Consider the following 26,210-nt stretch of genomic DNA (forward strand, 5'->3'; position numbering starts at 1 on the left):
AGACCTCAGTTTTATTGTCAACACTTCTTTGAATTTCACTTCATCTATAATTTTAGTATTCTCCTAAATTCCTTGCCTAGACAATCTCTCATTTTCACTCCACTACATTCTTCCTTGTTGACCATATCCAAATTTTGACTTTATTTTCCACTTATACCCTGATGACTTCTTTTTCCCATCTTCTCTAGCAGATTTCTCTGCTTAACTCTAAACCATATGCCCAAGTGTTTACTGGCTATCTCTACCTGATAGCCTACGTGCAAATCAAACACAGAATATCTAACATAGCCAAACCTCAACTCAAATTTGCTTCTCCTTCTGCATTCTGAGGTTGTTTGATTAGCACTATCATCCTCCTATATTCCCAAGCTAGAGGCCTAAGATTCTTCCCTTTTCTTCACTGCACCCTTGTATCCAATCCATCAAGAAGCACTACCAAGACTCTACCTCCCAGATCCTCGTACACATTTTCAATCTAGCTCTTCTTTCTTTGCCTTCTACCATATTTCTAGATCTGACTCTTATCTACCTCCAGAATTATTGCAATGCCGTTTTGTTTCCCATGCCTCTAATATAATCTAGTTTCCTTCAAATCATCTCAGTGAAAACATCTAGTCATTCTATGCCTATGCATAAAATTCTGCAGTTGTTTCACATTGCCTTAAAGATAATGCTCCAACTCCAGTACAGCTTGCATGAGTTGACCCTTGCAACCTTTCCAATTACATCAACCACCAATCTAGACAAATAATTTACACTCAAATACTATCAAATTGCTTACAGTTCCTTGTACTGCCATGCCTTTGCCCATGCTATTTGTTTTTCCTGAAATGTCTTTTTCCCTTCTACATTTGTATAACTCTTGCTTATGTTTCAAGATTCATCACTGCCTCCAGGAAGTTTTCCTGGAAATCCCCAACCTGGCCTCTGCTTCAGCTATTTCCAACTGACTCTGGTATCCATAGAAACCTCTGCATATCTCCATTACTTCCCTTACTATATTTTATTTAAATATTCCTTTTAGGTGTGTGCATTCATCACTAATCTGTAAGATAAAAACTGTGTCTTATATGCTATTTTATACCTAGAATTCAGCACATACTACACATTCTATAAATTTTTTGTTGAATTACTAGTGGCTCTTTGTATTGATTATAAAGATAATGAAGATGACTACAGATGAATGTGTAATTTAATTTGTAGCTATGTGTTTTGATTAAAATAACAGTATATTTTCCCTTGGGAACCTTTAAAATAATATGTGAATTTGAAAAAGAATGAGAGAAATATGTGTAACAATGGCAAATGTATATATGTACGAAAGATGGGAATGATAGCAAAATGTTGTTTGTGGGTTTTTTTCACATGCTAAAGCAGAAGAATTATGCGTAATTTGGTGGAGCATGTGGCAGCAATTTTATTCATTTGTTTCAATTTTACTTATTTTTCACAAGGAACACGGGTCTTTTTTATTGTTAGAAATTTTATACACTTGCACATGTCCATATATATATTTATACATGTATATCATTTATCACAAAAGATGCAGAAAATCCATTACATATATTTTTAAGTATCTTACTGGATATTTTACATGATTATACTATTATTTGAACTCAGGATCCTTTAAAATTCTTTAGATTCTATTATTTAAATTATTTATCAAGGTTCTCCCAGTATACTTCATTGCTGTAGTTGATTTTGAAAATCTACAAAAGCCATTGAGGTAGGGAGAGACATTATTTGACATTTGTATATCCCAAACACTCAGTGAGTAAAGAATATTCTCTTTGCCTTAAATATCCTAAACTGTAAATAGCATTTGGAAAATACATTTTTATTTTTATGCATGTAATCATAAAGCATCAGAATAAAATTCTCCTCAAGTCAAATAGATTTATGAATTAAATTTTCAGTTAGGCTTCATGGAATTCTGACATTAATGATTTGTTCTAAGCGTAGTTTCTCGTGAGGCAGTTATATGGGCAACTACTGATAACTATTTTATAATCTTCTTAATTTTTTCTCCCCAATTCAGTTTTATTTGGGTCTGCTGTCTTTCTCAGCAGCCCACCCACACTAATGTCTTTGTTATTTACCTTCATATTGAGTGCTGCTACTTTCCCTGTGGCAATGTCAAAGTAATCTTCACACTGTCAATTTTGTTGGACTGAATTCTATTAACTCTTAAAGATGATGTCCTTCTGTTTGGTACTTGCTATAAAGCTGACTACTTCTACATGCAAGCAAAATGCTTTATGCTCCGGGGTCTGAGACACAGACTTATGGAGTTTCTAAAAAGTTCAGGCTTTAATCTCTGGCATAGTATTTCCAATCATGGAGTTCTTTCTTATCAGTTTCAGAGGTCAAGCTTTTTGCAGCCTTAGCAATTTTTCAGACTCTTTTTTAAGTTATTTTCTTCCTCAGAGAATCTCTAATGCATATCCTCTCCTCAAGCTATTTTTTCCTACCAAAAAATAATACACAGCACCATAATCCATACAAAAAACTTTCCACAACCTGCTTGATTTAAGTAAGATTGTAAGATTTAGTGTTCAATTTTCTCTTTTTTCTAGAATTAGGACTTACTAGCCAAAATCTTGTCTACAAATGGAATTTTATAACAGTCTATCTCAAAACACTTTAATCTTTTACGTCTTGGATTTTTGTGTTTCCTAGAATTTCTGTGTAAAGTCTTTCACTATTTTAGGATTCTAAACATAAAAACATTTGACATAGTATAGCCTTTCTGGTACTTCTAATAAGCAACATTGTTTAATGAAGCTTAAGAATCACCATAAGGCAAGAAGCTCTACAGTAAGCCTGTAGAGTTCTATCATTTCCACTTTGCACAAAGATACTCTTAACAAGATAATCAAATTCCAACTAATTGGAAAGTAGTGTTTTAATTTAATTAGGATTTTTTAGCTTAACTGAATAGTATAAAAAAAGTGAAAATTTCATTGTTTCAGTCTCTTTTTCCTTGAAAATGTTTCTTAACAGTATTTTTTCTCCTGCTTTTATGAGTGCAGTTACAGCAAATGTAAATTGATCAATGTTTGACGATTTAGAATGTTGTAGTGGTACATGCAGAGCAACATAGGTGTGAGTGGAAATAATAAAGTGTAAAGGGAGATATGGCTAAACCCAAACTGGCTCAAGCTATGTGCTTATTTTGTGGGTTTTTTTTTTTTTTTTAAGTCTCTTTAACAAGCCTTTTCCTTGGCGTCCATCTCATTTTCTGCAGGAGTCTAGAACTGTCCGTCTACTCCCTGGCTGGTTTGAGATTTTAGATGTGTTTTGTTTTGTGCATTATGTTTTCAAAATTCCAACATACAAAATAGAAAAAAATGTTACATAAAAATTCAGAGTTTTTAGTTTTCATTTCACTGGAAAGTAGGTTTAAAAGAACAGAGAACTTGTCTGTGTTGTTTTACTGCTAAAGCCTCAGTGCTCAGAACTATGCCAAGGACACAGTGACTGTCTAATGAATTTGAGTGTGCAACTCCTGAATAACAAGTTAAAACACGGGGTAAAATAAATCTGAATAATTGAGTGCTTGAGTTTGTTCACTTCTGACTGAATTACTAAATTGAGTTACTATAACATTATAACTCAAAAAAATCACTGTGAAATGATTATTAAAAATGCATTTATGGGGCTGGTCCAGTGATGTTGTGGTTAAGTTCGTGCACTCTACTTCGGTGGCCTGGGGTTTTCGAGTTCAGATCCCAGATGTGGACCTAGTGCTGCTCATCAAGCCATGCTGTGGCGTCATCCCACATAAAACAGAGGAAGATTGGCACAGATGTTACCTCAGTGACAATATTCCTTAAGCAAAAAGAGGAAGATTGGCAACAGATGTCAGCTCAGGACCAATTTTCCTTACAAGGAAAAAAAAAAGTATTTATGAGTCGAATATAGGTGAACAAAAATAAGGGTTAGTCTCCCAAATGTGCTAAATCTGTGTGTGCTGAATGCTATAGGAAATACAACGATGAACAAGATATGGGATCTTCTCTCAAGTTGCTTCTGTGTAGTAAGTGAGAGAATATGTAAATAAATAAAATTTTGAGTAGAGAGAACATAGTTTGGTCAAAATTTATTGTAAATTTAAGATGATACCAATTCTAAAACACTTGATGTAAAAAGTTTAAGATTAAAATAGTTTAATTTTATAATGAGTTTTTCTTAAAGATCATATAGCAGGTTTTCCCACTATTTTCATTTCAAAGGTGGTACATCCCTCCAACTTTTTCTCAGACCCAGTAGAGAAATAATATATATCTTAATTTTCTAGAGTCTAACTTGGGGACTCAAGAACACAGCATGGAGACAAAAAGACAGTTGTAAGGATGAACCAAGCTGCTGTCAATCCTTAGATCATCAAAATAAAACCTAATATTCTTTTGGAATACATAAATTGAATGCAAAGTCAAAGTTTTGAAATTCAAATGTAAGTTTCGATAAAATTTTCAATAAATAACCATTGCCGAGGCAAGATTGATTTGGTCCATTTTAAACACTGAATATGAATCCACTCTTTAAATTTTAAAAGCAGTGGATAACTATATTTATATAGTAGATAAGGGAAGATTAGGATTTTTCAAGAGCTCTGAGTCTTAACTTTTCCTTTTTTAAGACCTTAGAATCATTGAGAATCAATAAATTATGGACCGTCTCTCTACTCGGAGAAAAATGATAATTATTTATAATTTTGTGCATTTTTTGAAGACTGAAATCTTAGACTCCCACATAGAACCTATTCTACAATATTGTTCTTAATTAATAACATCAATAACAGGTTTTAACCATTGTTTTATACTTATATAAAATTTTAATTGTTCTTTAATTCATACCTATACAGACTGGTGGGCTGGGCTGCCAGAAGTATCGATTTTCTACCTGGATGCAGGTTATTCTTTCCTCTCCTTGAAGCTCATATCCTGGGTCACACTGAAAAACAACAGTATCCCCAGGTTCTCGTCCATCCCCATTTCGCGTCCCATTCATGGGAACCCCTGGGTCACGACATGCAGTGGCAACAGAACCTATGAAAAGACAGAAACAAACCGTTAGTTTTGATGACACCAAAATCAATTTCGAAGTTCCAGTTTGCACTTTCCACATATCTATGTGCTTTTAGAAAATTAACTTAAAAATTCCAGGGCCAACTTTTAAATGCTGGCATAATAAATACTTTTTAATTTATTTTTGTTAAATAATTTTTGTGCTAACTTGTTTCAAGAAAGGGCATGGAATTATAGTAGCTAAATAATAGATTTACTTGCAATCTATTATTTTGATGCTCTGTGAAAGATACTGTGAAGAAGATAAAAAGAAAGCTGCAGACTGGGAGAACATATTTGCATGAGATATATTCCACAAAGGACTTGTGTCTAGAATATATAAAAACTCTTAAAAAACAACTGGGAAAAAAAAAGGAAGAAGAAAAACAATCCAATTACAAAATGGGCAAAAAACATTTCAATGAAGAGAATACCAGATGGCACAGGAAAAGATGTTCAACAACATTAGCCATTAGGGAAATGCAAATTAAAACCACAACGAGACATTACTACATACTTATCAGATTGACTAAAATAAAAAATATGATAACACCAAATGCTGGCAAGATTCTGGAGAAAACTGAATTATTCATACAATGCTGGTGGGAATATAAAATGGTACAGCCACTCTGGAAAGAAGTATGGCAGTTTCTTGCAAAACTAAACATGTGCTTGACATACAATCCAATGACCGCACTCTTATCAAGTGCAGTTTTATCCCAGAAAAGCGAAAGCTTATGTTCACATAAAAAGCCGAACATCAATGTTCATAGCAGCCTTATTTGTAATAGCTGAAAACCAGGAACAACCCAAATGCCCTTCAACAGGCGAATGATTAATCTAACTTTGGTAAATTCATACCATAGAATATCACTCAGCAACAAAAAGGAATGAGGACACACACAACAACTTGGATGGATCTGAAGGAAATTATGCCGAGTGAAAAAAATGCAATATCAAACGGTTATATACTATTTGACTCTATTTATGTAACATTCTTGAAGTGACAAAATTATGAACTGGGAAACAGATTAGTGGTTACCAGCAGTTGTAAGGGCAGAGGATGGAAGGAGGTGACTATGGCTGTAGAAGGGTAACACTAGCGACGCTTGTGAGGACCTGTGCTGTATCTTGACAGTGGTGGTGGTAGTCATACAAATCTACATAGAATGAAATACACACACACACACACACAAGTACATGTAAAACTAGTGAAATCTGAATAAGGTTGGTGGATTGTATCAATGTCAATTTTCTGGCTGCTATATTGTGCTATGGTTACATAAGAAGTTGTCATTAGGGGAAACTGGGTGAAAAGTATACAGGCTCTCTATTATTTCTTACAATTGTATATAAATCTAAAATTACCTAAAAATAAAAATTTAAAAAAATCATTAGAGAAAAGGAGAATAGTATGAGACCATAGGAAAGTAAACATTCTTCTATGCACAGTATATGGTACATTTAATAATAGAGTTAACTCTAATTATTCAGGTTAATAGAACCAAATATTATTCTGAATTACCACAAAGTAGTTTTACCCTAAAGCATATGCCAATTAAGTATCAAAACAAGGAAGCTATTAAAATTTCCACTTAAGTAAGCTATTATTAAACTATATTTATAAATGTCGTATGCAGCACTTACACAAATTATTCTTTAAATTGCATATTAATGACACAAATTGCTGGATTACAGACACATAACTGTATTCACTCCTTCATTCACTGACTAACTGAATATATTCCAGCCATCGTGCTAGGTGCCAGGAATACAAAGAAGAAATAAGTAGACACAAATAGAACTGAACAGACTTCAAATTGTTCTGTATAGTGGTGGTACAAATAAACAGATTCTATTGTACACATCCTTAGTAGGAAGATGGGTATAGGTAGATAGGTCAATAGATCAATAGATAGATTCATCAATATATCAATCAATCTGTTAATCCATCCAGTAAACTTGTGGCTCATCTCTCTAATACACCCACACAACAAGGAAACCAGAATATCTTTATACCATATCGTAATGCTCTAATACTCAAAGTTGTATGGGAATCAAGAGGATCATATCAGTTAAAAAGCTGAAAAGAAAACTGGATATTGATGAGACACTAGGCCTGACACTGCATAAAAACAGCAACAACAACAAACGTGATCACACATATATATACACACACACATATATACATACACATTATGTTTTTGAAAGAGTAAAAAAAGGTTATTTTTTAAAGGATTTCTTTTTTTAAAGGGTTGCAAAATGTAGACTACAAATGTCATTTCACCAATCACTTAAGTGAAGCAAAATCTATCATCATATATATAATGAGAAGTCTTATAGTTTTGCTTCCTTTTACTGATAAACGAGTGTTTCTGAGCAATGTCTACAGACAGGGCCTTACATGTATAACTCATTTAATTCTCCTAATAACACTATGAGTCAACTGTGATTATTAGCCTTATTTTGGAGGTGAGAAAACTAAAGTTTAGGAAGATTAAGTAACCTGTCCTATATGACAAAAACTAAAAAGGGTGCAGAACCAAGATTTGAACTCTACTCTCTGCAATTTCAGAACTCAAATCCTTAATATTACACTAGCCTGTCCTCTTCTACTTGTAACTGTCCCAGAGATGCAATTTCTCTCCTTTCTAGTTAAATAAAATAAAATAAACCCCACTAAGAAATTATGAAAAAGGTAGAGATTATATCCATGAATAGAAAAACTACAGCTGATATAATCTGAATCCACCTTAAAACATATTCAATCTACCTTCTTAAGAGTTATTTTTGAGAGAGTGGTTTTTAGTTGTTACTAGAATAACAATTGAACTCATATTGGAGAATATTGGCAGGAGAGGGATAAGGACTTGGTTCCAATTTCCAAGTGAATTTGTCCTGGGATACCCATCACAGTTCCTTAGCAGAATATCCATCATGCCTCAGAGTGTCTGGCAACTATAATCTTCCCATATTGATGGAGATTTTTTGTAAAATGTTTTTTTGATAAGCTGAGTCATTAGGTTTTTCTTGATTTGCTGTGGGATGGTCTCCACAAAAACTAAATTGATCTCTGGATTGGTTTTACAATATATAAGTGGACAGTGATGGTCTACAGACAAGATTTACATTTACAATGTTTTTATTGGAAAGAAGTGACAAAATTGGAAATGTGCTATAGCTTTCAAACTGAAAAATAAGAATAGCATAAAAAACTATGAGAAAACTTCTCCCTTTTTGTGAGGCTTCCCATGTGCTGGACTCTGTGTTGGCAAGAAGCTTGAAGCTTAAGGTGAACATTCTTGAAAGTAAAAATGTATCAATAACAATGTTATGAAAATGTATTGAAACGAAAACAGTTGATACAAACGTCTTAGCTGAGTTTGAGGAAAAAAGGTGTTTTGCTCTTTTGTCAGATTTACTGTGCTTAAAGATTTAAAGTGGAACCAGGGAGCTAAAACAAGAAGGCTTTGATATGACAGCTAATACATAATATGTATGTGAAAATAAACATTTGCCTTTGGGTCAGTTTGACTTCAAGGAAGAGAGGTGGTAAATCCCTACTGTTCCTTTTTCTCTCAATTAAAAATAAATTAAGAGTAAGATTTTAAAGTACAATAGAGAATGATGGGGTTTAATGAAAGACCAAAGAAATTGTTTTCTCTTGGAATTACCTGAGTTCTAAAAGCAATTAGTTGAATATAAATAGGAACAATCACTTGGTGTGAATCTGTTATCTTATTTTCTTTACTTATTCCAAGTTTGACCTCCATAACGGTTATACTCTGCGTTTGTGGGTAGACAAAATTATAATAATTTTAGCATCAATCATCCTTGTTTTCTGTATGAAATAGAAACTATAACCATTGAAGAAAATAAATAACCATTTAAAAAGCCATGCTATCTCCTTGGGAATTAGGAGTGAAATAATCTCACATATTTAGTATGATTTTAAAAGCGATTATATAATCTTAGAATTTAATAGTCACTTATGTAAAAATACATTAATAATTTTTATTTGATATATATTTTTACTTTGGTGGAACACAATCCTTAAAATATATCATTCTTATTTGCAATTCTGTCTGTTATTACACAAATTTTTAAGTAGATGTTTGATCCTCTTTCTCTACTTTCTCCTATTCTGGAATAAAATATAGTGTATTTCTATAGAATGAAGACATTTTTGCAAGTAAGTATTTTAGCTTATCAACGGTTTTAAACATATAAAATTCTTTTAAAAGTATACGTCAAAACATAATATACTTACCACCAATGCATTAACATGGGTAATTTCTATTTATTTTCTTAACTTCTGTAATTCAAATTGCTTCAAATTTAACTGATGAAATGAATATCTGCATTTGCTCTATTACGTTTAAGTCTGCCATTTATTGCCGATTTTTCCTAACATAGCTATGCAAAGTAAGCAGAAATTCCAACAAAGATAAAAGGTCTTAACAACCTTGTAGTCTCACCTGTAATGATATCATGAAAAGAACATTCTGGAAAGTGTATATAATAGGCTTATATGCTATAATATCCAAATCTTGCTTAGATTTAACTTTCAAAACTTTATGAAATTTACAGTAAAAGATGACTTCCTGTCCCTGTTTCCTTCCCTTGAAAAGGACTGCCCATTTACATTCCGGTTAGTCTAGAATAGGAATTATCGAGTGGCTAGTCTGTTACTCATCTGTAGATTGTGCTCCTTACACCAGCTGATTATTCAGTAGAAAATATAATAGCCACAGGGGGAAAAGTATTATGTAAATAGAAGAGTGTGGGAATAGTTAATATTGTTAATATGTAGTATTTATTGAGCAATTACTATCATGCAAACACTGTACCATGAGCTATATTGCATTTGATTCACAAGAAGTCTGGGTACTGTTATTATTCATATTTTTCCAATGAGAAAATTGAGGCTTCAAAGCAATAAGAAACTTGCCTAACATGACACAGTTATTTAGGACAGTTAAAATGGGAATGGAGACATGAGACCATATCCAAATGACACTTCCCAAGTAAAAGTGATAGAGCCCTCATAAAAAAGTACTTAAAGTGTGGACTATAGTATAAAACTCAAATGATGTGATTAATTAAATTGGAATTTCTAAAATATTTTATTAATCTTTAAATGTCATTTTAAAATCATAAGAGCAACTATCTACCTGCCTGTCATTCTGGTTGGAGTAGTCCAAAAACCTACACATTTACAACACTTAGCTTTAAACATATCTTTTTCTTACTGAAAAAAAAAATGCACAGATATCCACATTACAGTGTTATTCACAGGATTCCACTGGTATATACTGTATCAAACAATAAAGTCTGTATATATAAGGAAGCTGTTCAATATGAAGGGCAATTAATTTAGAATAGATACTAATAAAATAATAATTATAATGATAACTATTGAGAGCATATTGAGCTCCCTATTGAGAGCATATTGTTTGCAAAATACTTGGCTAAAGACTAAGTTTATACTCAAGCTAAAACACAAATTCTTATGAAGTATTGTGATCATCCCCATTTTCAAATGGGTAAAAGATCATCTCTTCTGAATCACTCAGTGATGTTAAGTGCTTGCTCTCAGCAGAGTGAGAATTTGAACTCAAGCAACATCAGGGCTCTTAACTCCTACATGACCTGGTCTCAGCACAAACCTATCCCATTACCAGAGAAAACAATACAAAGTCATGCCCTACTAATGGAACTGTGACAGTTGCTGATTGATGAAAGAATTAGCCAAAAAACATTAGACCTAGTTTCAAATGGAAAGGAAAGAAATATCGAGCAGTTTATAACCCTTCATTACACAAAAACATTTCTTGCTGCTGATATTTCAACATAAAGGGAAACACAAAAGAAAGACTCAGGGTTATTTTTTGCAGGTATTATTAGAAATAATAAAAATAAAATTTAGCCTTATATATGCCAAATTTAGCCGTAAATGTGCCAAATGATATTCTTTAAGTAATTATAATACTAAAGACATTTCCATTCCAACTGCTTTTTCATTTTCTTTTCCCTTTCCATCCTCTCTTTTGTCTGACTTCTTTCCTTACAGTTAGTTGAAGTAATAAGATTGCCCTTATTTTACCACCACCAAATCTATTAGGTCACTGGCATCTGCATCCATATTCACTCCTTCCTCTCCTGTTCCAATGGAGAAGGTGCCCTTGCTCTATGTAAAACTGACCCTAGTTCTTGTGCTCCTGGTATTAAACCCTCTCTACTTCTCAAGGACTTCATTCTTAAACATTTATCATCTCTTCTGAATCACCAGTTCTTCCTTTTGTACTGGGTCATTCCGAACAGCATACAAAGTTGGCTTATATTTCCATCTTAAATAAACAAACAAAATCCTTGTTACATTCCCGTCCTCTTCCAATTATTTTTCCCATTTCTCTCCTTTCTTTACTAGGAAACCAATTAAACATCTCTCCTAAGGGAGATATCTGTAAACCTGTCTCCAGTGTCATCACCAGCCTTTCAATCGATATAGTCACTAAACTCCTCTTGTTAAATTTAGGCTGCCAAATCCACTGGTAACTTTTGCGCCTTTTTTCAGAAACTTCTCAGCAACATCTGTCACAACACTTTTTTTCTTGACCTCTTAGTCATCAGACTCTGCAGGTTTTCTTTCTGGCTTATTTGCTGCTCCTTTTCTCTATCTTTTGCTGTCTCTCAACCTTTTTAACCCAATGCCTGAGGGCTGGAGTACCTCAGGGATTTATCCTTAATGTTCTGCTCCCTTCTTTTTGCTATTTCTCCCTGGACAACTTCATCTGATCCCATGGTTTTAAATACTCTTTTTAACAACTCAAGAACACAATACCATTCACAATTGCAACAAAAAAGAATAAAATACCTTGGGGTGAATTTAACTAAGGAAGTACAAGACCTATACAACAAAAACTACAAGACTTTCCGGAAACAAAGTGATGACGACATAAGGAGATGGAAAGACATTCCACGCACATGGATTGGAAGAATAAACATAGTTAAAGTGTCCATACTACCTAAAGGAATCTAGAGATTCAATGCAATCCCAATCAGAATCCCAATGACATTCTTTACAGAATTAGAACAAAGAATCCTAAAATTCATATGGGGCAGCAAGAGACCCCGAATTGCTAAAGCAATCCTGAAAAAAAAGAACAAAGCTGGAGGCATCACAATCCCTGACTTCAAAACATACTACAAAGCTACAGTATTCAAAACAGCATGGCACTGCTAGAAACACAGATGCACAGACCAATGGAACAGAATTGAAAGCCCAGAAGTAAACCCACACATCCAGGGACAGCTAATCTTTGACAAAGGAGCTGAGGGCATACAATGGAGAAAAGAAAGTCTCTTCAACAAAGGGTGCTGGGAAAACTGGATAGCCACATGTAAAAGAATGAAAATTGACCATTCTTTTTCACCATTCACAAATAAACTCAAAATGGATCAAAGACCTAAAGGTAAGACCTGAAACGATAGCACTTCTAGATGAAAATATAGGCAGTATACTCTTTGATCTTTTCAGACACCATGTCTTCTCAGACAAGGGACACAATAGAAAAAATAAACAAGTGGGACTTGATCAGACTAAAGAGCTTCTTCAAGGCAAGGGAAAACAGGACTGAAACAACAAAAAAAACAACCCACTAGTTGGGAAAAAATATTTGCAAGTCATATATCCAACAAAAGGTTAATCTCCATAATGTATAAAGAATTCACACAACTCAATAACAAAAAATTAAACAACCCGATCCAAAAATGGGCAGGGCACATGAACAGACATTTCTCCAAAGAAGATATACAGATGGCCAATAGGCACATGAAAAGATGTTCATCATCACTGATCATCAGGGAAATCCAAATCAAAACTACACTAAGATATCACCTTACACTCATTAGAATGGCAAAAATAACCAAAACAAAAAGTGACAGATGTTGGAGAAGTTGTGGAGGAAAAGGAACCCTCATACACTGCTGGTGGGAATGCAAACTGGGGCAACCACTATGGAAAACAGTATGGAGATTTCTCAAAAAATTAAAAATAGAAATACCCTATGACCCAGCCATCCCACTACTGGGTATCTACCCAAAGAACTTGAAATCAGCAATTCCAAAAGTCCCATGCACCCCTAAGTTCACTGCAGCATTATTTACAATAGCCAAGACATGGAAGCAACCTAAGTGCCCATCAACTGATGATTGGATAAAGAAGACATGGTATATATATATACAATGGAATACTACTCAGCCATCAAAAGGATACAATTGTCCCATTCACAACAACATGAATGGACCTTGAGGGTATTATGTTAAGTGAAATAAGCCAGATAGAGAAAGGCAATCTCTGCATGACTCCACTCATATGTGGAAGTTAAACATGTAGACAAAGAGAACAGATTAGTGGCTACCAGGGGAAGGGGAATGAGGCGGGGGTGGGCACAAAGGGTGAAGTGGTGCACCTACAACACGACTGACACACAGTAATGTACAACTGAAATTTCACAAGATTGTAAACTATCATAATCTCAAATATCAATAAAAAGTTAAATAAATAAATACTCTTTTTAGCGTAATGCCTCCTAAATTTATATATTCAGCCTACTGTCTCTCCTGAGCTCTAGACCATTCTGTTCAACTTCTTTACTTGGATATCTAATAGGCCTCTCATCTTATCATGTCCAAAACACAAAATTATAAAATCTTTTAGTTTTCATATTTTTGGAAAGAGAAATGTTTAAAAAAATTAGAATTTCACCTGTCTATGCAAATTTTTCATAGGCCATTGATGTCAATAAAATCAAATAAATATAATACAGTTCCAATTTTAAAATTCCTAATTGCAAATTTACTTCTAATTTATTCTAATACTCAGATACAAATACTTTTATTAGAAATAAATTCACCATAGAAGGTGAAATCATTGACACAAGAAATAAACTGAACATTAGCAAAAATATAAAATATTATAATTTTTACTTTATTTTTTATGCCAGTGATGTTACCTTGTATAGCAGCATTCATTCTAACAAAATGAGTTTGTATCTGGTTATCATAAGCTAGAGGTAAAATTGTAATAACAAATTTTTGCTTTCAAAATGGAACTGTTTTCATTCTACCAAAACCAACTTGTATTCACATCAGTTTTTTCTTAATAATCCTCATGAACCAGAAAGTAAAGACATGTAAAAGTAATATGATTTCATAACTACTTATTGTATAAATAGAAATAATTTTTCAAAATATGCTATTTTTATACTAATTATATATAAGTGCATGTCTTCACATGCATTAAAAAAGAATGTATTCTCTAGTTGAGAAAACTTACACTAATGTTACTAAGAAATTGTTTTTATAATACCCTCAGTCTTCACCAATGATCTAAATCCACTGAAAGAGTTAACTGCATTTATTGTTAAGTAACATGTGACCTTATCAAATCAAGCTTTATGATACCCTAGGGATAAATGGATCTTATATATAAGAAATTGAAGAGAAGCTTCCACAATAGTTAAAAATAGTTCATCAAATAAATATTTGTGGACCGAGTGAACAAAACTACAACTAGTCATTTCAGTGTATGCTGAAGGTTTATATGTAATTCAATATTTTTTGGACACTGAGAAACATTTATTCCAAGTATGCATTAACACAACATTTACACTATATTTTAATTTGCTTTAACCTGTCTGGATAACCTGAGGATGTTTTCAGAACAAAGCAGATAGCACTCAGTAGCACAGAATATAACTGAGTTCTCACCATTGTTACAACTCATCAGTACTATAAATATACTTCCGACTTCTCATTTTATATTTGTTTTCAACTAATTGAGTGTAATTTAATTGGAAATATGCACTTCACCTAATACAGATTTCACAATCCTAACTAGTGCAGGTATAGGTTTCAACTAAAATATGGATGATAATTTGAATTATTATTCACAGATAATGTCTGAATTACCATCTTGGTGATCTTTGGCAAACTAACACTCCAGTTTTCTTATGGCATTGTTTTGTACAACAAAGAATACATACACTAAAATCAGTCATAAGGTCTGTGTGTCCTTTCTGTCCAGAAAGTTGACGTTTTGGTATAAACTTCTTTACCTCGAGACCTTTCAAAAAAGAAAAATCTTGGATTCATGCAGTTGAATAAGTAATGCCAGCAAAAGCAGGAGGCTTAGATTCCAGTCTTGACTGTAGTAAAAAAGGGGTATTGATCAGGTTGTAATGATTCCCTGAATTTTAGCTACCTCAACTGTAAAACTGGCCCAGTAATATTTTACCCGCCTGGTTTAGTGTTATATAACATCTTAAAGTTCTATTCTAACAATTATAATTTATAATTTTATGAAAATTATCAATTCTGAAATAAATATTTAAAGACCAGTAGATTTTACTATTCACTGTGTAGTTGTCTAAGAAGTTGTTTTATGTTTTTTTGCAATATGTCAGGAGACTTCAACAAGGTCATAGTCCAAATTTGGTATTCACAAGGCTTTACATTCTTTTTTTCCAGTTTTATTGCCTTATATTTTGTATTGACTAAGAAGTGACACTGCATTCTCCACTTCAGTACCTACAAGGAAATCAAGTTGGGTAATGGGAATATTTAACCTGGAAGAAAATCCCATCCAGAGTCAAATCAATCAGAAAATATTTGAAACGCAGATGGTAACCTAGAGGTGAATTTCACCCTGGGGAATTTTGCCCTTGATTGAGCCCTTGCTTTGTACAAGATCCATCAATTTTATAAAGAATGTTCAACATCATTATTAGGCCTACAGTCTGCCAGCTATTCAGTAATGTGGCTATCTTTAGAATTTCATTATGCTTCTAAGCATATACCTAATGACATGGCAAGTCAGGTTAAAGTAGATGGCAGTATGACAGACATTCCCATCAACTCAGGAGGGAAACAAAGTTGCTCATTGCATGGGACGCAAAAGAAACCTCAAAGCTAGTGTACAATACTTCCAAGTGTATAAAAATATCTTTTAAAAAATACCTATTTATTCATTCATTTCACCAGATAATTGTTGTGCACCCACTATGAGCCAGGTATTATGCTTGATATTGGAAATATATTTTAACAAGAGATAACACTTCCCTACTTTAATTGATTCTGTTCTCCAGTATGTGGACAAAAGTGGGGAAAAAAAAATCACTGATCTAATTTTTGTGAAATCAAAAGGTAAGTTAGGTTGAAGACTGTCAATGTTCCCCACACAGAAAACTGATTTCACATCTAAAGATTATAAAAGATCATATAAAAGTCTCACTTGAAATAGAAACCTAATATTTGGGGAACATAAGAATTAATGAGCAAGAAAAGAAAAATCACCTAAGAATAGTTTTATATTTCTAACTGACAGTATATAGTATCAGTGTGCTTGTTATTAAAAGATTTCCTGCTCAATCAGATTCATTTAACATTTACTAAGTACTAAGTACCAGGTGCAGTGCCGAGTTCTGGGGATATAAATATCAATAAGATAACACCCCTGCCCTTCAAAGGAACACACTCTAAGAGGGACAGCAGATGTGCACATAGCTTTAATATAATAAAATGGGCATTAAAATCAGGCGGCTTTTTGTCATTAAAACTGATAAATTCTGGGCGCGGAATGAGAAGCTAAAAGTAATTTAAATTATGTAATTAAAATATGTACTTACTAATAAAATTGATACTATATTGATACACTTTTCAAAATAGATATTTAAATGAAAACTACTTTAAAAATAATTCCTAGAAAATTAAAATGGCATATGCCTGTGGACAAAGAAACATCTTCTTTATGCAAATTATCTAAACATTAAAAATAAGATAAGCAAAATAATTACTTGTGGTATAAATGCACATTCTTTTTTTCTTTTTTTCTTGAGGAAGATTACTCCTGAGCTAACATCTGCCGCCAATCCTCCTCTTTTTGCTAAGAAAGATTGGCCCTGAGCTAACATCCATGCCCATCTTCTTCTACTTTATACGTGGGATGCCTACCACAGCATGGCTTGCCAAGCAGGGCCATGTCCGCACCCGGGATCCCAACCAGCAGACCCTGGGCCACCGAAGCGGAATGTGCGAACTAAAGCACTGTGCCACCAGGCCGGGCCCTACACATTCTTTAATTGGTTTCTTAGCCATATTTAAAGTCTTTTTACTACTTTTTTGTAAAGTGTGGGGTTCTCAATGTATCCTTATTTTTATTAGCATTGCTAAATGTGTTTTCAATACATTTTAAATTGTTGCCGTGTTCAACTGATGTCTCCACAGGCCGTACTATTTTTAATTGAGAAAGTTTTCTCTTTATAGGTGTTGAGGTATCTGGTAAGCTTAGGGCTAATTCTTTAAAATGGAGGAAAGTTTCAATTTGATTTTTTTCATACAACATTGTGCAAACATTTCAGCTCAAATATTTTCATAGACACCGAATTTTTACTTCTTTTCAGAATATATTTCTTTGACAGATTTTTATAAGTTATCAAGAAAGTTTCTTAAATTACAATTTTCTGGAATATTTCACTTAGAAGCTGTATAATTGCATGTATTCTCAATTTTATTCCATTCTAATATAAAATACAAATTTAATCCTATTAAAAATAAGAACTTTTCGGGGGCAGGCCCCATGGCATAGTGGTTAAGTTCGAACGCTCTGCTTCAGTGGCCTGGGGTTTTTGGGTTTGGATCTTGGGTGCGTACCTACACACCACTCATCAAGCCATGCTGTGGCAGCATCCCACATACAAAATAGAGGAAGACTGGCACAGATGTTAGCTCAGTGACAATCTTCCTCAAGCAAAAAGAGGGAGATTGGCAACAGATGTTAGCTCAGGGCCAATCTTCCTCACAAAAAAAATTAATAATAATAATAATTTCATCAAAAGATCTTTTCTTCCCACAAGTCAAGTCACACTAAAGCACAATAGTTTTAAATTTTAATTTTGTACCATGTTTGAAGTTTCACACTTTTATAGAGATAACATCTAAATATCTTCCTATTTCCAACCTTTGTTTTCAATAACTGCAATTCACCAAAAATTTCAAAGGGTAAAGATCTTTAGCACTCCAATAACTGAATATCTTGATTAAAGATTTTCAACTACTTCTAATGTAAAGCAAACAAACTTAAAGGTTTATTTTCAAAAACATTCAACACCATAGTAGGGCATTTAAGTTGATTATGCAAAAGAGTACTTCAGAGATACAAATCTTTGTAGGTCTGAATGACAAGGAGCAGCAAAAAGAGAAAGTACTACTGATATACTAAAGTTTATTTATTTTTTGAATCAGCATTATTCTGCCTTTCACATAAAAAATGAAATTCACTTATTTCATTGTATATAAAAATATTTGTAAATTTCATAACATTTTTATTGTGATGGTAGAATTTGCTTGGCTTCAGTTATGAATTGTATGTATTTACAGTCAATTCTAAGTGCATTTCTGTTTCTTAATTTTATAAGAACTGTATTTTTATCATGAAGTTGTGTTTAACCAAAATTTATCTATTTTTTCACAAAACAAATAACTTTGTCTTTAATATTAAAAATTCAATCTTTTTTAATATGTCTCCTCAGGCAAAAGCAGCAAAAATAAAAATAAACAAAGGAGATTACATCAAATTAAAAAGTTTTTGTACAGTGAATAAAACCATCAACAAAACAAAAAGACAATCTACTTAATGGGAGACTATATTTGCAAACTATATCTGATAAGGGGTTAATATTGAAAATACATAAAAAGGCATACAATTCATTATCAACAAAACAAATAACCTGATTAAAAAATGGACAGAAGACCTGATAGGCATTTTTCCAAAGAAGACATACAGATGGCCAACAGGTACACGGAAAGGTACTCAGCATCACTAATCATTAGGGAAATGCAAATAAAAACCACAATGAAATATCATTTCACACCTGTCAGAGCGGCTATTATAAAAAGGACAACAAATAGCAAGTGTTGGTGAGGATGTGGAGAAAATGGAACCCTCATGCACTATGAGTGGAAATGTAAATTGACACAACCAGCATGGAAAACAGTATGGAGGTTCCTCAAAAACTTAAAAACAGAACTATCATACAATCCAGCAATACCATTTCTGGGTATTTATCTGAAGAAAATGAAAACACTAATTCAAAAAGATATATGCACCCTATATTCACTGCAGCATTATTTGCAATAGCAAAGATACAATGCAACCTAAGTGTTCATTGGTAGATGAATGGATAAAGAATAAGTGTTATACATATATATGCAATAGAATAGCACTCAGCCATAAAAAAGAATGAAATCCTCTCATTTGTGACAACATGGATGGATCTAGAGGTTATTATGCCAAGTGAAATAAGCCAGACAAAGAATAATATTCTATGATTTCACTTAAATGTGGAATCTAAAAAAACCCAAAACAAACGAACAAATAAAACAAAACAGAAATAGACTCATAGATACAGAGACGTAATTGGTTGTTGCTAGAGCAGAGAGGGGTGGGGGGAAGAGCAAAACAGGTGAAAGGGATAGGAGGTACAAACCTTCAGTCATAAAATAAAGAAGTCAGTCATGGGGATACAATGTACAACATAGGCAATATATTCAACAATACTGAATAACTTTGACTGATAGACGATAACTAGTCTTATCAGGGTGATCATTTTGTAATGCAAATAAATGTTGAATCACTATGTTGCACACATGAAACTAATACAATATTGTATGTCAACTATAATTTGATAAAAAAAATTTTTAAAAATTTTATTTGATCTTTGTTAAAAAAGATTAAAAAATAACTGCCTGCTTAAAGTTTAAAAAATGTATTTTGGTGTTAACATATAGAGAAGTGAGATAAATGAAAACAATAGCCTGAAGGAAAGAAGCAGGGGATGGAAATACACTACTGTAATGTTCTTGCATTATATCTGAGGTGGTGTAATATAATTTGATTGTAGGTTTTGATAAGTCAAAGATGCATGCTATAAATATTAAAGTGCCCCTCAAAATTGTATAGGTAAGCAGTTAACAGAAGAAGAAACAATGATGATGGAAAAAAAGTAACATTGCATAGATGGGTCCAATAAAAAATAAATAACAATATGATAGACAAACTTGATCATATGAACAATTATATTAAATATAAATAGCCTAATGGTTTAAAACACTACATTTAAAAGATAGAGATTTTCAGACTATATAAAATATCAAGACTCAACTAGATGCTATCTCAACCATGTGTTATTTAAAGTAGAAACTTACTTTAAATATAAAGACATTAATAAGTTAAAATGATGCTAAATGGTATACCATGCAAATACTAATCATAAGCTATTCATATCAGACAATGTAAACTTTAAGACAAGGAAAATTACTAGAGAAAAGAGAGGGGGGTCTCATACTAATGAAAGAGTCAACTTATTAAGAGAACACAGCATCTCAAATGTACGCACCTAATAACAGATCTTCATAATATATAAATCAAAAACATAATAGGACAGAAAGAAAATAGAAACAAATCCAAAATTGCAGTTGGGCATTTCAACACTTCTGTTTCATCAGTTGATTAAAAAAAAAAGTAGACAAAAGCCCAGTAATGCCTTAGAACACTTCAAATACAACCTATCAACCAATTGTACCTAATTGGTATTTATAGAACCCAACAATTGCAAGTTCACATTCTTTGCAAATGTACGTGGTACGTTTAGAAAACTATATGCTGGACTATAAAACAAGTCTGAGTAAATATAAAATTATTAAAATTTTAAATTTAATGATTTTATAGTAACAGATGGTTCGTCTTTGATACAATGAATTTCCAAAGATCATACTTCGTGTCATGAAATGGATGTAAAAAATGAAACTTTGGTTGGAATTAAAATATTATAGGTGTTTGATGTCATTGATTCTCTATTGGAGGTGACTGATATGAAATTGGAATCATTTAACTATTTGTGAAGTTCTTCTGCTAAAGAAGTTGCCATATTAACACTTCACACATACGGAAAAGAATTTAGAATATGGAATGAAGAAATTAGTTTAGCAGAGTTTTCATTTGCTCTTAATGAAAAGCCACACATTTTTTAACAGATTAACGTCTTCTGGTTTTTGCATAGTCAATGACACCACTATGTTCCCAAGTATGTTAACATATATTGTGTGCAAGTTGCATTTTCATCACCTTTTTTGTTTATTTTTAATTGAGATGTTATTGGGTTTTTTGATGATTAGCATGTCAAAAAGATGTGGTTTTTGGAGTTTTTTGATGATTAGCAGACATTATGAGTAATTTTTGCATAATCCTTAATATACAAATACTAAACATCTAAAAATCATGTAGTCAATCCAAACAGCTATTCCAATGATTTATCATCTTAAAATTTGTAGGCAATTTGTTCATAAAACAAGAATACCAAGTATCTATATCTTAAAATATTAATATACTATTAGGTCTAAAGTCTCAACATCTCAAGTTTTAACATCATACACTCTACATTCTCAATCAAAATATCCCATCTTTCACATTAGGGTAATAAGTTATTAAGAAAAACTAGCCTATTACTACCAATGATTTATGGTGCCAGGGATAAATCCAATACCAGGGAGCACTTTTATTTAGGAAATTATTCCACTAAAAGGAACATGGCTATAGAAGATAGGCACTTTAAAATAATCAAGAAAATGTGAAGAAGATGCAGTTAATACATTAATGTGACTTCAAATTACCATTTAATTGTTTCATGTTTTAGAACATAAAATTCCCCCTCCATACCCTATAGAAAGTTAACATGATACACAAGGCAACAAAATCTCACTTAATTTAATATTATACTAATTTTTTGGTTACATAGAAAAATAACCAATCAGCACATAATTTTCCCTCTAAACTTTTTTTATCACTTATCTAAATATGTTTTATTGAAATGAAATCAGCAGGACTCCCTGCTTTTTTAAGAATGTGTTTCCGGATGTACTAAAATATTTTGATTTACAAATAGTAATTAAAAAAACTATTCTAGATTCTTTCCTGCTATCTTTTTGGAGTAAGTTTCAACTTTTGCAAGGAAAAGTTTGTCTGATATCTTTGTTTATCTCTCCTTGGGCTCTTCCTGACAGCCCCCTGTAGCTGTCCTTTTGGACATCTGGGTGGAACCAGCTTTCTTAAGAAATGAATATTCAGTACGCACTTTTTCAATAAACATGCAGTTTTTAAAATTCCATTACTGCCATAAATGTCTATTGTAAAATAATTTAAAAATTATTTCTATGATAAAATAAAGAGTTGTGAATTTACCTGATAACATAAATAAATACACTCATGGCAAGATCATTCAGACTATATTCTATAGCTCTAAAGTGCATCTGCTGAGCCTCCACTTCTGTGCATATTTCAAAAGCACATATTTCCCCGTAATACTGCCAACTCATGGCCTGACAGCTTTACATATCTTTCAAACCACAGCACAAACTATGACATAACTTGCCATAATACAAAATAGCTGGCATGGCAACAGTATCAAATGCTTCTTCCACTAACATCCAAGATCAGAATGGGTTAGGTGCTCATATCTGAGAATACTTCACTATATCTACAAGTGCCTTATATGGTGCCCTTGAAAGGAAACTGAATTAGTTGGGATCTGGAAAAGACTGGGAAATAGAGATGGTCTATCAGGATTTGTCTTTCAAATTTAACCATGTGTTACAAATACTCTGAGCACTGTGAACATATCTCACACACTGCTAGATGATGTCAATTACAAAGTAGAGATCTAATAAATATGTCTTGGCTATTTTAACAGAGCTATTAATAATGATACTTCGTTAAACAAAAAAGAAAAGAAAAGAAAAGCCAAATGTCAAATTAGTCAGGATGCCAGGCCAACAAGCATAAACCAGGACTGTCCTGGGCAAACTAGTATATATGGCCATTCTAATATAATATGCACATAGTGCCAGGGCAGGGCAGATGTGGAAGTGACTGATTCTGCCTAGGAGTTCATCAGTACTAGAAGTATCATTTGACCTGGGCCTTGGAAAATTACTAAGAATTTATAGACTTCGAATGTGGACATAAGTCTTCCAGGAATATGGGAGAGAGTTTGAAAAAGAAGCAGAAATGTGTAAGGATATTGTCCTTTTAGGATAGTGTAGTTAGATGACAAAATATGTGTAAGTGAATAGTGACAGATAAAACTGGCAGGTAGTTTGGGTTCAAATTGTGGAGGCTTTAAATGTCATTCCAAAGTTTTGAACTTGTGACTGTGTGGCTATTAAAGAATTTTAAACAGAGGAGTGATGTCTGATTTGTATTTTAAAATCATCAGTCAGGTGGAAATGTGGAGGAAAGTCTGGCTGGAGGGATAATGAAGTGAATGGCTAGTCAACTGTTAGAGCAGTGCAGGCAGTAATAATGAGAATGGGAACAAAGGCAGGGGCACCATGCAGTCGTTTGAGGCTGGGAGACTTCAACTTCTCATGGCCAAGGGATCCATTTCCTTGAGAATTTTTAACAGTATAAGCTATGAGCTTTGGTATTTTGTATTACCAGCAGGTGCAGATTCTTAACAGAGAGGTCAAAGAGAGAAGAGCATAGAAATTGCTCTGTGAAAATCAACTATTCTGTGGGCAAACGACAGCATGATAACCAAAGATGTCCTCCCGATGGAACCAAACTGGGATGATACAGGCAGATTACAAATTTAAGCAGGGGATATAGAGGCTGACTGAGGAGAATTAAGGACAGCATATAGGACAGCACAAGACAGTAATGTCACACTTAAGCAGCTCTGATTAGGCAAAAGTGTCTTGCAGGCTATAACACCAAGAGGTAAAGCGACAGACTCTAGAAAGAATGAATAGATCATGAAATAGAAGGCATGAGGCTGCTGATATGGCTTGATGATGCTTATGAAGCTGGTAGGTGACCTACATTTCAGTTAAATTTGCTTTGCACCAAGTTCAGTGAAACAGGTTTCACTGGTTGCATTTCATTGCTGAAGACTGTTTTGGTACTATTGCCTGACTCATTTTTATTATTATTATTATTGTTTATTATTTGACACTCAATAAACAATAGCTATTTGCTCAAAAGAGGAATGGGTATTGTAGTGGTGGGGGAGATGAAGACAGAATAAAATTCTGACAATTAAAACGATGATACATCCTGATTTGGGTACAAGTGTCCTAGTTTATGCTTATTGTCCAGGTTAATTTTTAATAGTGCCCCTTTTACTTTCAAAAATTATCTTAGATTTGAACAACAAACTATATGATCATCCTAAACAGAAAGTTTGTTCTTTATAGACATTTAGGAAGACAAGGTTACTCACAATATATCTGGGGTGTAAAGAGCACATAATTAAAATGTCTCCAGAACAATGAATTGATAAATCATTTATTCTCATCTATATATGAGAAAAAATACAGCTGGTGCTTAGAGCATGAATATGTTTTATAAAGAGAGTTGAGAAAATGTTTTATAAACATTTCAAAATGTTTTATATAGAAGTCAGAAATGTTTTATAAAGTGATGTCCTGGTTCTGAGTCTGGAAGAATGAGCAAGAGAAGCAAAAGGGAGCAGAAAAACATTTAAGGTGAGAAAGAAGGTTTAGAGACAGAAAGCAGTCAGGAGGGGTGTGTGATGTGTGTGTGTGTGTGCACGTATTTATTTATGAACATAAGAAAATTTGCCTGAGTGAAATGGAAGGTGCATTTGAGAAATAATTGGAGATAAACGTGCTTAATATCTGGTCCTTAGTGGACTCTCCCAGAATGAACAAATGAATGAATGGGTAACACGAGGTAGATTGATCTAAGAAAGAGGAATTTAGGTAAGGCACTGAAATGGCAAACTCTGACCTGCAAGCCCCAAATTTGGCCTAAAGTAGTGGTTTATTGGCCTATAGTCCATTAACATTCTCTTTAAGATTAGTTGTTTTCTTTGAAAATTAGCTGATTTTACACTAAACTTCTTATTTCAAGTTCCACTTTAAAATTAGCCTGTTGTCTTAGAGGTAAAATGACTAGGGCCATAGGGGACAAACGACCCTTTCAAATGGGCATGCATGCTCTCCAGCTTTCCCTCATCCCTCTTCACTGCTTCATTTGTTTAAATCACCTGCTTTTTGAAAGCATGACCTTAGATATGGTACTTAGGAGCATAATCAGGAAAACAAGCTGATTAAATTGGAGAATTTCATTGTAACTTATAGCATGCAACTGAAAGCTTTCTATTTCTTCTAGCATATTAATTACATGTATCTAAATCATAATGCTAGCATAATATAGTAACAAGTGCACCAGGCACCATGTTAAGCTCCTTTTAGACGCATGTGGATTTGAGTCACAGCACTAGAGATCTGCTAGCACTATGACCTTGACCAAATTAACTCACTTTCAGAACCTCAGTGTGTTTATTTGGGAAATGGGTATGCCACAACATATCTCATATGGCTTTTGTGAGGATTAAATGAGATCATGTATATAAAGCATTTAACATGGTTCTTGGCACCAAGTAGGATATCACTCATGAAAAGAATATTTTTTGCACTTGAAATCTGGACACTTGGAAAGCTGTGTAAGCATAAATACACAAGATTTCCAACCAAGAGACTAATTTGCACTAACTGATGCTATTCACAATATATTAACCTTCAAAGTAATTTTATTTCAATGAGTGGGTTTCTAATCTCAGATCAGTAGTACAAATTTCTATACCTTGAAAGAATATTTTGAAGGCAGATTTTATTAAAGCTCAGGTGTGATACACATTGCTTCTATAACTGTAATATGCCCTACAAATAGAATAAATATAAAAATACATTGCTAATTTCTCAGACAAATCTGCATTAAAAATTCCCGGAAATAAACATAAAACAGCTTTTTCTATTAAGCAGTTGCACTTTACATTTACAAACACTATCATGAAGTACCTTTTCACATAACTATATGGAGATATTTAATTACAATAACCATTTAAGTGTAAAATATTATATGTCACTAATTTAAGGTAAAGAAAAGGAGAACTGTTAGTTCTCAAACTATCATGAGAAAGAACTAAAATCAAATGGCAGCCACGAGGAAGTCTCTGACAAATTGTTCCTAACTTCAAAAAAAGAGAAATAAACAGAAGA

The 26,210-nt window shown here is 33.1% G+C and overlaps 1 protein-coding gene across 7 annotated transcripts in view; it reads right to left on the reverse strand.

Moving 5' to 3' along the window:
- The window catches only part of CSMD3 (CUB and Sushi multiple domains 3), a 1,186,048-nt gene that overhangs the window by 263,184 nt on the left and 896,654 nt on the right, over window positions 1-26,210 (reverse strand). For all 7 annotated transcript variants that reach the window (XM_070221725.1, XM_001915960.5, XM_070221729.1 and 4 more), the window contains one exon: window positions 4,860-5,051. In XM_070221725.1, coding sequence (XP_070077826.1) covers window positions 4,860-5,051 — 192 coding nt within the window. The remainder of the gene's footprint in view (window positions 1-4,859; window positions 5,052-26,210) is intronic.

This window comes from Equus caballus, chromosome 9, assembly GCF_041296265.1.
Source record: "Equus caballus isolate H_3958 breed thoroughbred chromosome 9, TB-T2T, whole genome shotgun sequence".
Lineage (NCBI taxonomy): Eukaryota > Metazoa > Chordata > Mammalia > Perissodactyla > Equidae > Equus > Equus caballus.